At 31.0% G+C, this 14336-nt stretch overlaps 1 protein-coding gene across 3 annotated transcripts in view; it reads right to left on the bottom strand.

Annotated features, from left to right (window-relative positions):
• LOC110098542 (DNA-directed RNA polymerase IV subunit 1) overlaps window positions 1–13972 on the bottom strand; it is a 42509-nt gene extending 28537 nt beyond the window's left edge. The window contains exons 1-5 of one of the 3 annotated variants that reach the window (XR_003699931.1): window positions 13590–13972; window positions 12890–12996; window positions 12650–12770; window positions 12441–12565; window positions 8530–8655 (exon numbers count right to left, since the gene is read on the bottom strand). Coding sequence is in view for 2 of the 3 variants with exons in the window: in XM_028692751.1 (XP_028548584.1) it covers window positions 8530–8655; window positions 12441–12565; window positions 12650–12770; window positions 12890–12976 (459 nt within the window). In the remaining variant the exon portion in view is untranslated. Of the gene's footprint in view, window positions 1–8529; window positions 8656–12440; window positions 12566–12649; window positions 12771–12889; window positions 12997–13554 lie in introns of all 3 variants that reach the window. The other 2 variants (XM_028692751.1, XM_028692750.1) reach the window with 2 other exon arrangements.
• Between the last annotated feature and the right edge of the window lie 364 nt (window positions 13973–14336).

Here is a 14336-nt window from a genome sequence, read left to right as displayed (position 1 = left end):
CATGTACCTCATCAAAGCATTGCAAAGAGGCAACTTCATGATTTAAACATGTAATCTTAAAAAGAAAGTAGAGGCAACCTAGCATATACTTCAAGTTCACACGGACCATCTCTCTAACAAAATCCATTAAGTTCACACAAACATTAATCATTTGCACTATGATAAATTGATCTTCCAACATTAGCTACTTACCATTAATATCCACTAAACTTGAAAATCATACACTTATCTTTATTCAAATAATCCTAATTTTTTTTACTCCCACCATGATTGCAACTTATCACTTACAAAAAATATCTCATACATCAAATATAACATTTGCAAATTAACTAAAATACCTCATGTTAAATCATTTTTTAGAAATTTTTATAAATATGTCAAAAGAAAACAAATGTCAATCTTTGATGTAATACTATTCTAATTAAAAATTGTTTGTACCACCCCAAAACTATTAATTAGTAATCATAGCTTCATAGCACAATGCTAATAACGTAATTCCCAACAAATAACTCTTACAATGTTTCCTCATAACCCCAAATAACATCCTATTATAATATTATTTTACTCAATCAAAGGTCAGAAATCAATAGCACTACTTAAATCCATTATTTATCATGGAGATTGTGATATGCTTCTTTTCACCTTATATGAACCCAAATAGAACTATCCTTATTAAACTATTATTGAATATGTAAAGTTATTGGTGTAACACAAAGATGACTAGTTTCATGATATATCGCTATGATTAGTCTGATCAAACAGTACTTGTAAAGATCAATGCAACGTGAAGGCCAAATTTAACTTCTTAATTGAATTTGCCATAGGCTAAACCATAACTTCTTAGTTGTGATTGCAATTGTGGCAATCACTTAACTCATGATCCAAGTTGATAATCTAACTTGCTCATGAGTAAGTCAACTCATAGTCAAGTTGATACCCCTTCACCAAATAACTTCTTGTGGCATTCAACAAATTCATCTTTAACTAAGACTATTTAATACATATAACTTGACTGGAGTATGTAACAAGATTATCTTATTGCTTTATTTATTTTATATATCTTAAATTTCAAAATAAATCATTAAAAATTAACATCATAATTATTAGCCTTATCCAAACTATTTAAGATCTCAGCTTTATAAGTCCTCATTTTTCATTCGTTCATATTGAGCGTTGCCTAAAGTGTAACACTTATACATATTCTTCACAAATCATTGTAAGCATGTATTTATGTAACCAAAAGCCAAAGTAAATTTATGTATTGTACATATATAATACCAATATGTATATTTCATATCATTTAACAAGTATAAAAATATGTGAATTTTACCTTATTGTTTTAGTTATATTACTTCATATATTTTGACAAGTACAAAAAATATGTACATTTTACCTTATTATTTTGAATATTTTATAAATCTCACTTTTATAATTATTTATTACATGATCTACAAAATGAATTTTAAAAAAATCACATAATTGTCATTAGCCTTATCCAAACAACTTGGATTATGCTTTATAAATCATAATTTTCTATTAGTTCATATTGAGTGTTACCTAAGGTGTTATACCTATATTCTTCACAAATCATTTTGAAGAACATCTATTCATGTAACCTTAAGACAATAATTTTTTGTATTATACTTATATGAACCCAAATTTATATAGATTATCTTTCATTTTTCGTATCTTTAAAATTTATAAAATTATATTAATTTTAATCTTTAAAAGTATAATGCTTATAGTTTACAAATCATACTCCCATATCATTGAAAAATACTCCCTTATGTCATATTTTAGCCAATCAAGGATGAATTATCATTAATTTAAATTTTATTTGAATGATTCATAATTTTCACCACATAATATGCATGCATGCCAATGTTAGTTTAATACCCCTCCAATTTTCAATTTTATTGGTTTGAATTCAATTTGAATAGTTTTTTAATCAATGCCTATTGTATCTGATAAGGAAACCAATTAGTATCTTTTATTTCGGCCAATTTTGATAGTTTCAACTAAAACTAAAGAAGTTCAATAAAGTTTCGAAAGATGATTTGGAGTTTCACCTGAAAGGAAGCTTCCCAGAAACTTTTGAACGATCATCAAAATTATAATATAATTATATCATTCAAGTAGAGTACCAAGTTCTGTATTCTGTAGTTTAAATGCTAATTAGATATATCTCCTAGTTTCATCTTATAAGGATAGATTTGAAATATCTAATAATAAAATACCAACTAAAACAAAGCACAAAAATTAAATTCAAAAACCAATGAAACTATTGAAACTACCAAAACTTTTAAGATCAAAATGAAACCAAGTTTTAAAGACTCGATTAGGTCTACCCTTCATAATCCTTCACTAATAAATTTAGCCACTCATCCAATGGGCGCATTTCTACCCTTCATTCTACATATCCAAATGACACAAGTCAATTTTAATCATTTTTATTTTTTATTGATAATCCAACCATTCCTCAAATATAAATATTCTTTAATATCCTTTCTAATTTATCCATATTAAATTTCTCATTTCAGTCATACACAACTAAGAAATCAAAATTTTTAATTTTCCAACTTTAAAATCAATACAATATTTTCAGTCTAATAAAGGTATAAAATTGTGTAATTGGGTAATGAGACATTTTTTGTCTATGAGGCGAGTCGTAATATTCAAGTCGTTTTGTAAAATTAACCAAATTGAACCATCCAAAAATTGCGTAAAATTAAAATGAAGATTAGAACTTCTTTTTATTGACTTTTATATTCAAAACAGTGTAAGAGACATCTCTCCCAATATGGCCCTTTGATTGAAAATTTACTTCTACAAGAGAAAAAATTATGAGAGAAATGGAAAAGGTTAGAAGAAAATAGAAGGTAAAATATTGAACTGTAATTTTCAATCATTGTTTTATGAATTTCATGTGTTCTTCCACACAAAAAAGTTTGGTTTTTGAATTTTCATGTTGATAATAATTTAACTTTAAATTTTTATGCTAATTTTTGAAATATTCTATAAAAGCATAAGGAGCTATAGTGGTGATGCATTCAGAAGTGGTGATAGCCCAACAAAGCCTAATGTTGAAGAAAATCAGCTTTTGTGGAATCATGTAACAAAATTGGAAAAACTTCTAAATGTGGAGGAAATATTGCATTTAAATGCAATTATTATAGCGTCAACTACAAAGACTCGTATTCTAGAGTGACAATCCATTTACTAAAGATTATTGGTCATAGAATTAAAGTTCGCCCTAAAATATGTCGATGCCTCTCTTCAAACAATTACCATAAAACTTCAAAACCAAATTTCCTCCTCTTCTTATCAGAGAAATTGGAGTACATATTCATGTATTCTATCAATAAATAAGAACAAAATTACTCCACAATTAAAATTACGTGAATACAAACATTCATCTTCTATCAAAAAAACCCCAAATTATATGAAATGTGATAATAGGATGTGGAATGTTACAAGAGAATATTTTTAAGCCCCGTGATAACATGAGAATTACAATTTTTTTCTCTTGAAGCCACAATTGAAAGAATTGGTATTTAATAATGATAATCTTTAAGGCCAAAGACAAATATATGATGATGAAGCTAACCCTATTATTCCTTTTAGTGAATAACTAACAATTGAATATCAATGTTATACTAGATAGTTTATGCTTATTTTTTTAATATGATAAGCTGGATAAATATTTATGAACCGTTCAATTTTGTGAAGCTAATGTTAGAGTTCAATGACATATCATTTATTTATTATTCTTTATCATGCTTATTTAATTTGTATGCACTATTTTTATGATATAAAAATTATAATGTTTGTGTTCAAGCTGTTTATATATTGTATATTTTCAATAATTAGCGTGTCTCATATCCAGGTTGTCTTATTCGTTTCATTGTGTTCATGGCCTACCATCCTCCAAATTGATCATGTAATGATCCATAAGACCTCTTGCACCCCCTACTAAATATAAGTGGCAATGATGATAATGAATCCCTGCCATTACGCTCATTCTCATAGTATGAGTTGACATTAACTCTATCATCGAATTTTAGCTGCACCAAATGCTTTAACACCGTCAACTTATACATGTATGATCGGATCTCCTCTTTTACTGTTTCTAGCACTTCGACACATGATGCCACATTTTTATTGGAACTAAAGAAGTGTTTCTTCATCATTATAACATCACCTTCAATTAGATTGTTACATATATTTTATAGTTTCCTCCTACGTCAACATGAAAGTTATGTTTCCACGCCCGATCATTCTTATGACTTGATGTGGATTTTTTCTTGCCTCTAGTCACTTTGTCCAAAACCCTAGAATGGAAAATTTTATTCAAATTTAAAAGCATATGAACCTTCAAATAAGTAAATAGCTTAACTAAAGCCATTTAAAGAAATTAAATTGACTCAAACCAAAGAAATTAAGACTCCATACATATTAACCATTTAGAGAAGAAAATTTAATGTAGAAGGGAGATTACTTGTGGAAAAGGGAAACTATGGTAGTAGTATGAGGAGAACTCGTTGACAACAAGTTTGACAGTGCCGGAAATGGCTAGAAATATCGGGAGGGGAGTACAGGATTCACCACTAGCTTCATGGTACGAACAAGTCTCGGGCACAGGCTACTATTGTCTTGTGTGTATTTAGGTTATTTAAGTATTAACCATTTAGTTTCAACAAACAAAATATTTGTTAGAGGCATGAAACTCAAGCTTTTAAGGCGAGGCGAGCCTTAAGAAAGTGTGAGGCATATGCCTCAATTAGACCACTCGAAGTGTGCAGTAGACCTGTCAATATTGGACCCGACCCGAAAACCCGACCCGAACCCGACCCGGAATTTTCGGGTTTGGGTTGACCCGAACCCGAAGCGGGTCGGGTTCGGGTCCGGTAAACCGACCCGTTTGCAAAAACGGGTCGGGTTCGGGTTGACCCGACGGGTTACCGGGTCAACCCGAAAACCCGTATAATTTAAAATTTTTTGATTCCCGCCCTTGCCCCTTGCCCGCTGCCCTAGGCCACCAACCCGAGCTGCCCGCTGCCCCAGGTCACGTCGCGGTGCGACCCGCGCCACGTCGCGGTGCGACCCGCGTCACGTCGCAGGCTGCGCGGCATCTCCTGTGTCCGCTTCGCGACATATATTGAAATTTTGAAATGGAGAGGACATTGGAATTCCTTCTATATGATAAATGTTATCATATCAAAATTATCAACATGCTAATTTATTTGTAATAATAATCTACATTATTAATTATTAAAATATTTCAATATTATTAACTATATTCTATTTATTTATTTTTTCCTTATTATTCTATATTCTTTAATAAATCTGAAGTTGAAGAGGCTTTAAAGAAAGTAAAGTGTGGAAAAGTAGGACCAGATGATAGAAGTATGAAAATGCTTAGGATATCAAAAAATTTCATGGTTTACTAATTTTTTTTAATATTATTTTGAAGACAAAAGATGTCAGATGAGTGGTGGAGTGGGTTGATTTCTATTTTTAAGAATAAAAGTGATGCGTAAGAGTGTGTGTATTATAGTTGAATTAACTTAATATGTCATACATTAAATTATAAGAAAGAGTTGAAACATAAGTTATGACGTGATACTATATTTCTCAAACTCAATTTAGATTTATGCTGAGTAGGTCAATTATGGAAGCTATACATTTGTTGAGAGGTTTGATAGAGAAGTATAGAGAGAATAAGAAGGATCAACATGTGATACTTATTGATTTAGAGAAAGCATATGATAAAGCTTCAAGAGAAGTGCTCCAGAGAGTTCTAAAATAGAAAGAAGTTAATAATATTTATATTCAAATCTTACGTATATGTATGCAACAGTTATTACTTGCGTTCAAACACAAGGTGGTTTGACCAAGTATTTTCTTATTTTGATTAGATTACATCAAGATTCAGCTTTAAGCTCATATTTTTTTCTTTTAGTCATGAATGTTCTTGCTAAACATTTGCAAGAGGATGTACCTTGGTGTATAGCTTTTGTTGGTGATATTCTTCTTATTGATAAGACTAGAGTGGAAGTTGATGAAAAACATGAATTATATAGGCCAACTTTAGAGTCTAAAAGTTTTTGTTTGAGTAGATCTAAAATCAAATACATGGATTATAATTTTAATAGTAATGGATCTAGTGGTGGGATTGTGACATTGGGTGATCAAGTCATAAGAAAAGTGCATATTTTAGATATATGGGGTCTATTGTTCAAAGCAATTGTAAAATAGATAGGGATATCATTAGTAGAATTCAAGTTGGATGATTGAAATAGAGGAATGCATCGGGCCTATTGTGTAATAGGAAAATACCCTCTAAAATTTAAGGGAAAATTTTATAAGATGGTGGTGAGGCTAACAATGTTTTATGGCACAGAATGTTGGCCTTAAAAAGGGATGCATTAGAATAAGTTAAGTGTTGCAGAGATGATGATGCTCGGGTGGATGAGTGCCTTTATACTTAGAAACATAATATGATACAAGTATATACGTGAAAAGGTTGGAGCAGCTCCAATGGCAAATAAGATTAGAGAGAGACGTCTTAGATGATTTTGTCACATAAAACGTCAGCATTTCGATGACCTTGTTAGGAGAGTATAAGTATTCGATCTTACCAAAAATTTCATACAACGCCCCCGCGCTGCGTACCCAGCATCCCAACGATGTACCCAAGCACTAAGCATTGCAGAGTTTGTTGGGAGAAACGACAGAGAGCAGAGCGTCGTTGCGATCTAGATTCGGCGTCACAATGATGTGTAGTGTCGCGGCATCAGCAGACGGATCGGGATCAAAGGTCTGAGAGCCACAACGCTCCAAATTGGTGCCACAGCATTGCGATGTGGACTAAACAATTTTTCTTTCTCATTTTTCTCAATGGTGGCATCCCTTGGTGTAATTGGCTTGTCTGTCTCATGTGTTTTGGGATAGAGAGAATGGTGTTAAGAGAGAAGAAGCAAGGAGAGAATGAGAGAAAAGAGAGATCCCCCAATTTTCATAGTGGATTTCTTAGTGTAGTGTGGCTCTGTGATTTTTCCCGATTTTAGTTTTTTTCACGTTAAATTATGGTGTCATTTACTTTGTGTTGCTTTTACTTTATTGTTTATTTCGTTGCGGTGTTTTACTTCCATCCACAACACTCTTAATAAGACACAAAGGAGAAAAATGATTCATGTAGCTGACCCAATATAGTGTGATAAAGGCTTGTTGTCGTTATTGTTGTCTTTATATTCTATTATCTTATTTATATTTAAGCACATAAATGCTTGTACAGCAAAATAATGTAGTAAAGATGTTACTCTTTACACACAACATGGCACCAAAGCTATGACTCTAAACCATCCATATGACTGTCCATAAACTCTAACATATAGTATAGCATAAATCCACTCATCCATCTTTTTGCTTTCATTTCAATCTCCTCTCAAAGCTTCTAATCTTCGTCATAGGCTACTAGGCCACTTGTTTTCTTTCTCTATTTTGTATAGTTCTTTGATCTATTTTGTTGTCCAAGAATGATTGTGCTAATAGCATCTGTCCTCACTATGTGTATGTTCTCTATCAATACACTTCATCAACACTCCGTCGACTTTCTCTGACAAAATCCTTTGTCAACACTCTCGATTGATACCTCAACTCAAGAAGAATCATATACCTGTATTCTATTACATAAATCTCATTATCAATTAGTTGCACCTGATTCACATTATCTTTGTTGAATAGATAACACTACTTTTGCAATATTAACAAATCCCAAGCCAACAAAAACTTCGACTACTTTATCTCTAGTCACAAATGTTTTCAAATTAAAATTGATATCTTCTATATCACATTGGGGTTGTGAGAGAGCATTACTATATATAAATTATCACATATACTAATTTGCTTATAATAGAAATTCACGTTATTCATTAATGTAATATTTTCACATTATTTTGTATATTATTATTTATTTATTTTTCTTTATATTATGTTCTCTCGCCTATATATAGGTGGCACATATATGCTTGTGCTAGAAAATAATTCAATAAGATGCATTTCTTTCAAATTCTCTCCCTACAAACAATTGAATAGAATAAGTTGCTATTCAGCATCCACCATGTAAACAGAAGAAAAATGTCAGTAGTCAAATTTAAAACAGGGGAGCTAGGCAATCATATAATTCTCTGAAGTAATATTGACTTACACATTAATAAAATTTTAATAAATATAAGGAATTAAAATATTCAAACAAAATAAGATTTTGAAGAGCAACCTCAGAAATTAAAATGACTAGTAAAGTTGCATTTATAATCCAAAGGATAATATATTCAATAGTTTGAAATACGGAAAATTAATACAATCATTGCAAGTCAGAACTCAAATTTAGCAGTACTAGATTTTCGAGTTGCTTGTTAAAGATAATAAGTTTCTGGATTTTTATCATCAGCTTCAACTTCTCACAACAACCAAATGAATTAAAATAAGGAAGAATTCTAATAAAATTGCAATCAATTAAGCAATCACCTTTCTGATCTTTAAGTATGAAATATCATCCTTCAAGTCACCAGATAGAACCTTTCTAGTCAAACGTGATAGCCTCAACCTAATATATCTCAGTAATTTCTTCCGAACCGAATGAATGAGTCGTCTCTGAAAGAAGAAAGTTAGCAAGCTGGTGATTCTTAATGGTAGTACTAATAAAAGTGCATGCATTACGTGTTAGGATAGCTAATTGGGAGAACAGTATGTAAATAAACCCAAAAAGCAAAAAATAAATAAAAGCTAAAATACGATGCCTGAATTAAAAGGATCTTATTCGTGATGATAAAACATAAGGTTACAGTGAAGAGATGCAGTGCCTGCGTTAGGATAATGCTATTTGTGCCCAACTTAGCATCTTTGCAATCTTTTTTAGTACTAGTATAATCTCACATGTATCAATTAGACGTGAAATAAATTTATGAAAAAAAAAAGATATTTTTGATATTTTAAACTGTCTTTAATTAATATTTTTTTAATAAGAAATTAAAGTAATAAGTTATCATTACAAATAACTGTAACAATTAAAATACTGATAAAAACTTGGATTATATTTTTTAAAACCATAATTGACAAAATAAATTAGCATAACTTTGTTATTTGACAATAAAAAACATATTTTTTTTTCTTAATAGAATTAATAATACCATAAAAATAATCAAAACAAGTTTGGAAGAAAATCTTGAAATTATATTACAAATATGACATTTTAGCCTTATGTAAATAAGCTATGGTCGAGAAACCAAAAAAGAAAAAAAGAAAAAAAAAATCTGAATTCCTTTACAAAAAAAAAAACACCTCATATTAATAAAATCATGGAAAAATCTGCATTCTTATAACTCTTAATGAAACTCACAACCGGCATATTTCTACAGGAAGAGCGAAGGCAATGTGCCAATCAATTTTCCCATTGTATCCTTATTGAAATATTAAAGCAAGAGAGCCATAAAAACCTTTCAAATGTTCAATTGCATGAATAAATTTTAAAATGAATAAATTTAATTGGCTGAAAAACAAAAGAAAGACTTAAATGAATAGCTAGGATTTCATATGATTTAGATTGTTGGGAAAACAATAGTCAAATAATAAATAATATTGTTGAGATATGAATTAACTAATTTTAGAGGTAAAATAAATATTTATATGCTAATATTATTAACAAAAGCTAATAGTGATAAATAAAGAATGAAAAATAAGTAATTATTTTCTAAATGAGTGGAATAAATTAACAAGTATAATTTAACTGCATGCCGGTATAAAGAATTACACAAAATGTAAGTTTAAGTGTAAGTGATCCAATTGCATGGTAGTATAAACTTAAAATATCAATAAAAAAAGAATGATTCTTATAATAAAGCTGAAAAGAAAATTAAAATATCATGATCAAACGAAAGGGTGAAGGAAAACCATCATTCTCTGTTTAAAACTTCACATATCAATTAATATAATGTAGATATAAATTACAAATGATTGATCAAAAATATTTATCAACTATTTCAGGTCAGACGATTTGCCAGACAAATGTAGAATCAGGTCAAACGAATTGTCAGAGAGATGTAGAATCAAACCGCAAAAATATATATAAATAAATATGATAAAGTAAACAATAAAGCACGACAAATTCGAAGATACATACATGATTGTTTTAAATGTTATTCTTTGAAATGTTCGGTTAAATAATCAATATAAACACACTCATAAAATAACATTTAAAATAATTTAAATAGCAAATAATTTTGATTTTGATAACTTATTTTGAATCCTCATGTTTAATTATCTATATAACTTGTATATGAAGTAATTATAAACAAGTTATGTTTAATTTGATTGTTTTAAATTAGTGTTGTGATTCTTTTGATAATTATGTGTTATGTTTATAATCATAAACACTTAAGTTATGAAACGTTGCTTTAATATTAAAGCATAAAACCATTATGTTTCAAATGTTAATGTTAAAAATGTTGAGGAGTATGTTATTTACTTATTTTTAAAACAATAAAAACTTTTTTTATAAAACATTATTTTAATATCAAAACATAAAATCATGATGTTTCAAATGTTTAATTGCATAAATTTTGAAATAAATAATTTGAATGATTGAGATTCAAAAGAAAAGACTTAAATGAATGGCTAAAATTTCATGATGGGAGAATCACAAGCCACTTTTATAATACTAGTATAGATACAAGCAAAATCTCATAGCATTAAAAAGTCCATTAACTTCTAGAAAAGATTAAAAGCTAACATACATGCCATATTTTAGACCTAAATTGCTAATACTTCTCATCTACTATGCTTTTCTAAAAATTAGCACATCAAAATTTGGTTTGCACAGGAAATATTAGGCAGAAAGTGATATATTACAAAAACATCACTTCCTTCCATTGTTTCACAACTATGAATAACATACTTGCAAAACCAATCTCCATCGTAGTATGGTGACTTTATTTCAAAACAAACAGCACAAGATTACCAATTGGAGCCTTTTTTAAGTCATCAATCTCAAATATTTTGCTCAGACCAGCAAAGGTTGATTCAATTTGGCCCCAACTACTGGGCTGGCCATATTGATTCAAATATCAACTGGTTCAAGCTAATGTTTGAACTAGTAGGTGCATGTGTGCCCAAATTAATCAAAATATTAATTGATTAAGAATTTGTTTGGGATGACTTTCTTACTGCTTCTTAAAATAGTTTTTTAGAACAAAAATTAAATTTTTGTACTAAAAAATTGCTTTAAAAAGCAGTAAGGAAGGTGCCCCAAACGAAACCTAAATCTGATGCTCACCCTAGCTAGTAGGTGAACCACAAGTCAAAGTAGACTAGAGCAGGCATATGGGAAGCACATTTGATAGCTAGTTCATGTTTATCGGGGGCATCAAAGTGAGCATGCACATGGATGCTACTATAGATGTGTCATGTGCACATGCACGCAGGAAAGAGCAAAGGCACATTCATGCAAACAAGGTTGCGTTGACTCAAGGATGCATGCCAAACAAAACATTGTGTAACAATGGAAACCCACAAAATAGACCAAGCTACTACAAACTTTTTAAACATAAAAGTTTCCAAATGAAATAATTCTAATATATTTCTTGGCAATCATTGTAACATATACTTTTCAAGCATGAATGTTCGTTGCATGTAATCTTATACCCACCATCAAAAATTAATTAGATAAGCGGAACAAAATATCAATCAGCAATAACATGGCATTATGTGCTCTTAAGCTAACCATAAAGAATACTTTAAAACATTTTAAGAAATTGAGATTACAACCAATATCATCAGCATAATCTACAACCACAACCAAAAAATACAATATTAAAAGTCAGGTAACATAAGAGTTTGAGCATCAGAGAAGGTTTCTAATAGAATTAATCATTGCCCAAGAAAGATTAAGGATTCGTTTGGGACGGCTTTCTTACTGCTTCTTGAACCAGCTTTCTAGTACAATATTTTTAATTTTTATACTAAAAAACTGTTTTAAAAAGCAGCAAGAAAGCCGTCCCAAAAGAAGTCTAAATTTGAAAAACTAGAACATATATATACCATTCATCAAATATCATTTAAACTGAAGTGTACCTATTTTTGGAAATAAAAAGTAACAATACTGGGTTGTCAATTTGTCATAAGGCATAAGACTTCCAAAAAACCATATCAGAGTCGTCATAATAACAAAAACATAGGCTTTTGTAAATGTCTCAACAGCTTAACAAGCACATGCAAGAGTAGACACAGGTAGAGAGTCCGATACAAAGCAAATCTAGGGTGAAACTCCTCAAATGTCTAGATATCCTAGACATATAATGACCTAAAGAAAATCAATACTTTATTAGATATAAAGAGTCTGAAGAAAACTGTCAAATTTTATAGCATTCTAGATAATACCTGACCTTAATTCGTGACTCATGCCGAAAGGATTTGCATCCAGGACATATTTGATTAAGAATATGAACAATTTCTGGAAGAAAGTAGGGATGATAAACAGAAATAGGGAGCTTGATAACTCCAAAATGTCCTGAGAAAAAGCATGGTGTGTGTAAACGCAAAAAAGCATAAACAGGGAAATTTTCTTTCAATTATTATCACAATAAAAGCTCACCATCGCAATCTTTGACATTTGTTGACCCACATGCTGAGCATTGAGAACTTGTGCTTGGTAAACCCAATTTAGCATCCACCAAATCATTGACTTCTAGAATACTAACACTGCTAAACAGCTCCTAAACAATGGCCACAGACCATGATAGTGTTACTGAAATAATCAAGAAGTAGAGAACGAAAGGAATTTGTGGTGAATTTTAACTAATGCGGTGCCCAAAAAAGAGGGAGAATTGTGTACCATCTCTTCTCCAGTCATTAATTCAAACTTAATCCCACTTAATCGCGCTGATGGTGTAATCTGACAAATGGTTGGGCCACTTGCCATACTACGAATCAACCTTTACCCTGCATGAATGAAATTGTTGAAAATTATCGAAAAAAATGATATTTTGGGATAATGCAAAAATAGCATTATTACACGTTACACAGAAACAACTAAATAATTGAAAGTAGACATAAGAAAAACAACCAATGATTAAAATAATTAAATTCTAAATTGAAGAACTACTAGACAGAACAACATTTTATTCAAGCTCTGGTTTTTTGGCCTACAACAAGGAAAAAAATAAACAGGCGTTTTTTAAACGCTGATGAAAACTTGATCATCAACGAACATCGAAAATTGTTTCCACTGATTTTTCCATCAAAATCACGGCAATGCGGATACAAACAAGACAATTAGGACCACAAAGCACAAAAACGAATCAGAAAACCCCTAACAAGCAACATTGGGAGTTGGGACTTAGCAACAAGCAAAGAGCAAACAAAAAATAAAAATCAAACCCCACCAGGGAAAAGACGGGACAAAATACATCAACAGAGATCAAACACAAAAAGGCCGCCGAAGTTTTCCGGAAGAACAAGAAGGAAAGCAAGCAAATTTACAAACGGAAAGAACATTACTATGAAGCAAGACTGCAAGAGTGAAAAAATCATGCCTTCCGATGCTTAAATTCGACAACCCCGATCTCTCTATTCAGGCTTTGCAACGGTTTCCAGAGAGGGAAAAGCGCCGCACTTCTTCAGATAAAGGATATAACGAGCAAGCAAGGGAGATTCTGCAATATTTTGGAGAGTAGAAAATAACGAGCAGACTGAGATAGTGGAGCACTGGAGCGGTAAGGATGTACGAGGCCGGTGAAAACGTTGCGTCGCCCTCGAGAAACCAAAAGAGAAGAGAGAATAAATTAAAAGCGATTGGAGAAGAAGCGCCGCAGGCATTCACACGCCCGCCCTCCCGTTTTTCCACAAGAGGTTCGTAAGAACTCCTGTGATACTTCTAACTCCCAATTTCTATTTCTACATAGCTATTATTATTTATATATAGCACTAAATTACACATGATATTATATAGATACATCTTTCAATTCTTTATATATTTTTTGCTATGCGAAACGCCCAGGATTTAATCAGTTATTCACGGTTCTGCCATGGCGCTTTTTTCGCGCCATTGGCAGAGGGAGGAGGGTCTCCTCTCCCACAGCTAGTTCTCTATTTCTTTAAAAAAATCTTGTGTTAAATAAATCAAATATACAATATTTGAAAATTTAAATATTTAATTGAAAGGAAAGCAAATGATAATTAAATTTGATTTCAAAATATAGGAGTTGATGTGGTTTATCTATGAATAAAGAGTACTTGATTTGAAAAGATAAAATATTGCGCGCATTCATATAAAAGAGTTC

The sequence above is a fragment of the Dendrobium catenatum genome, unplaced genomic scaffold (assembly GCF_001605985.2).
Source record: "Dendrobium catenatum unplaced genomic scaffold, ASM160598v2 original_scaffold_268208, whole genome shotgun sequence".
Taxonomy (NCBI): domain Eukaryota; kingdom Viridiplantae; phylum Streptophyta; class Magnoliopsida; order Asparagales; family Orchidaceae; genus Dendrobium; species Dendrobium catenatum.
This window is presented reverse-complemented; position numbering and strand designations above follow the sequence as displayed.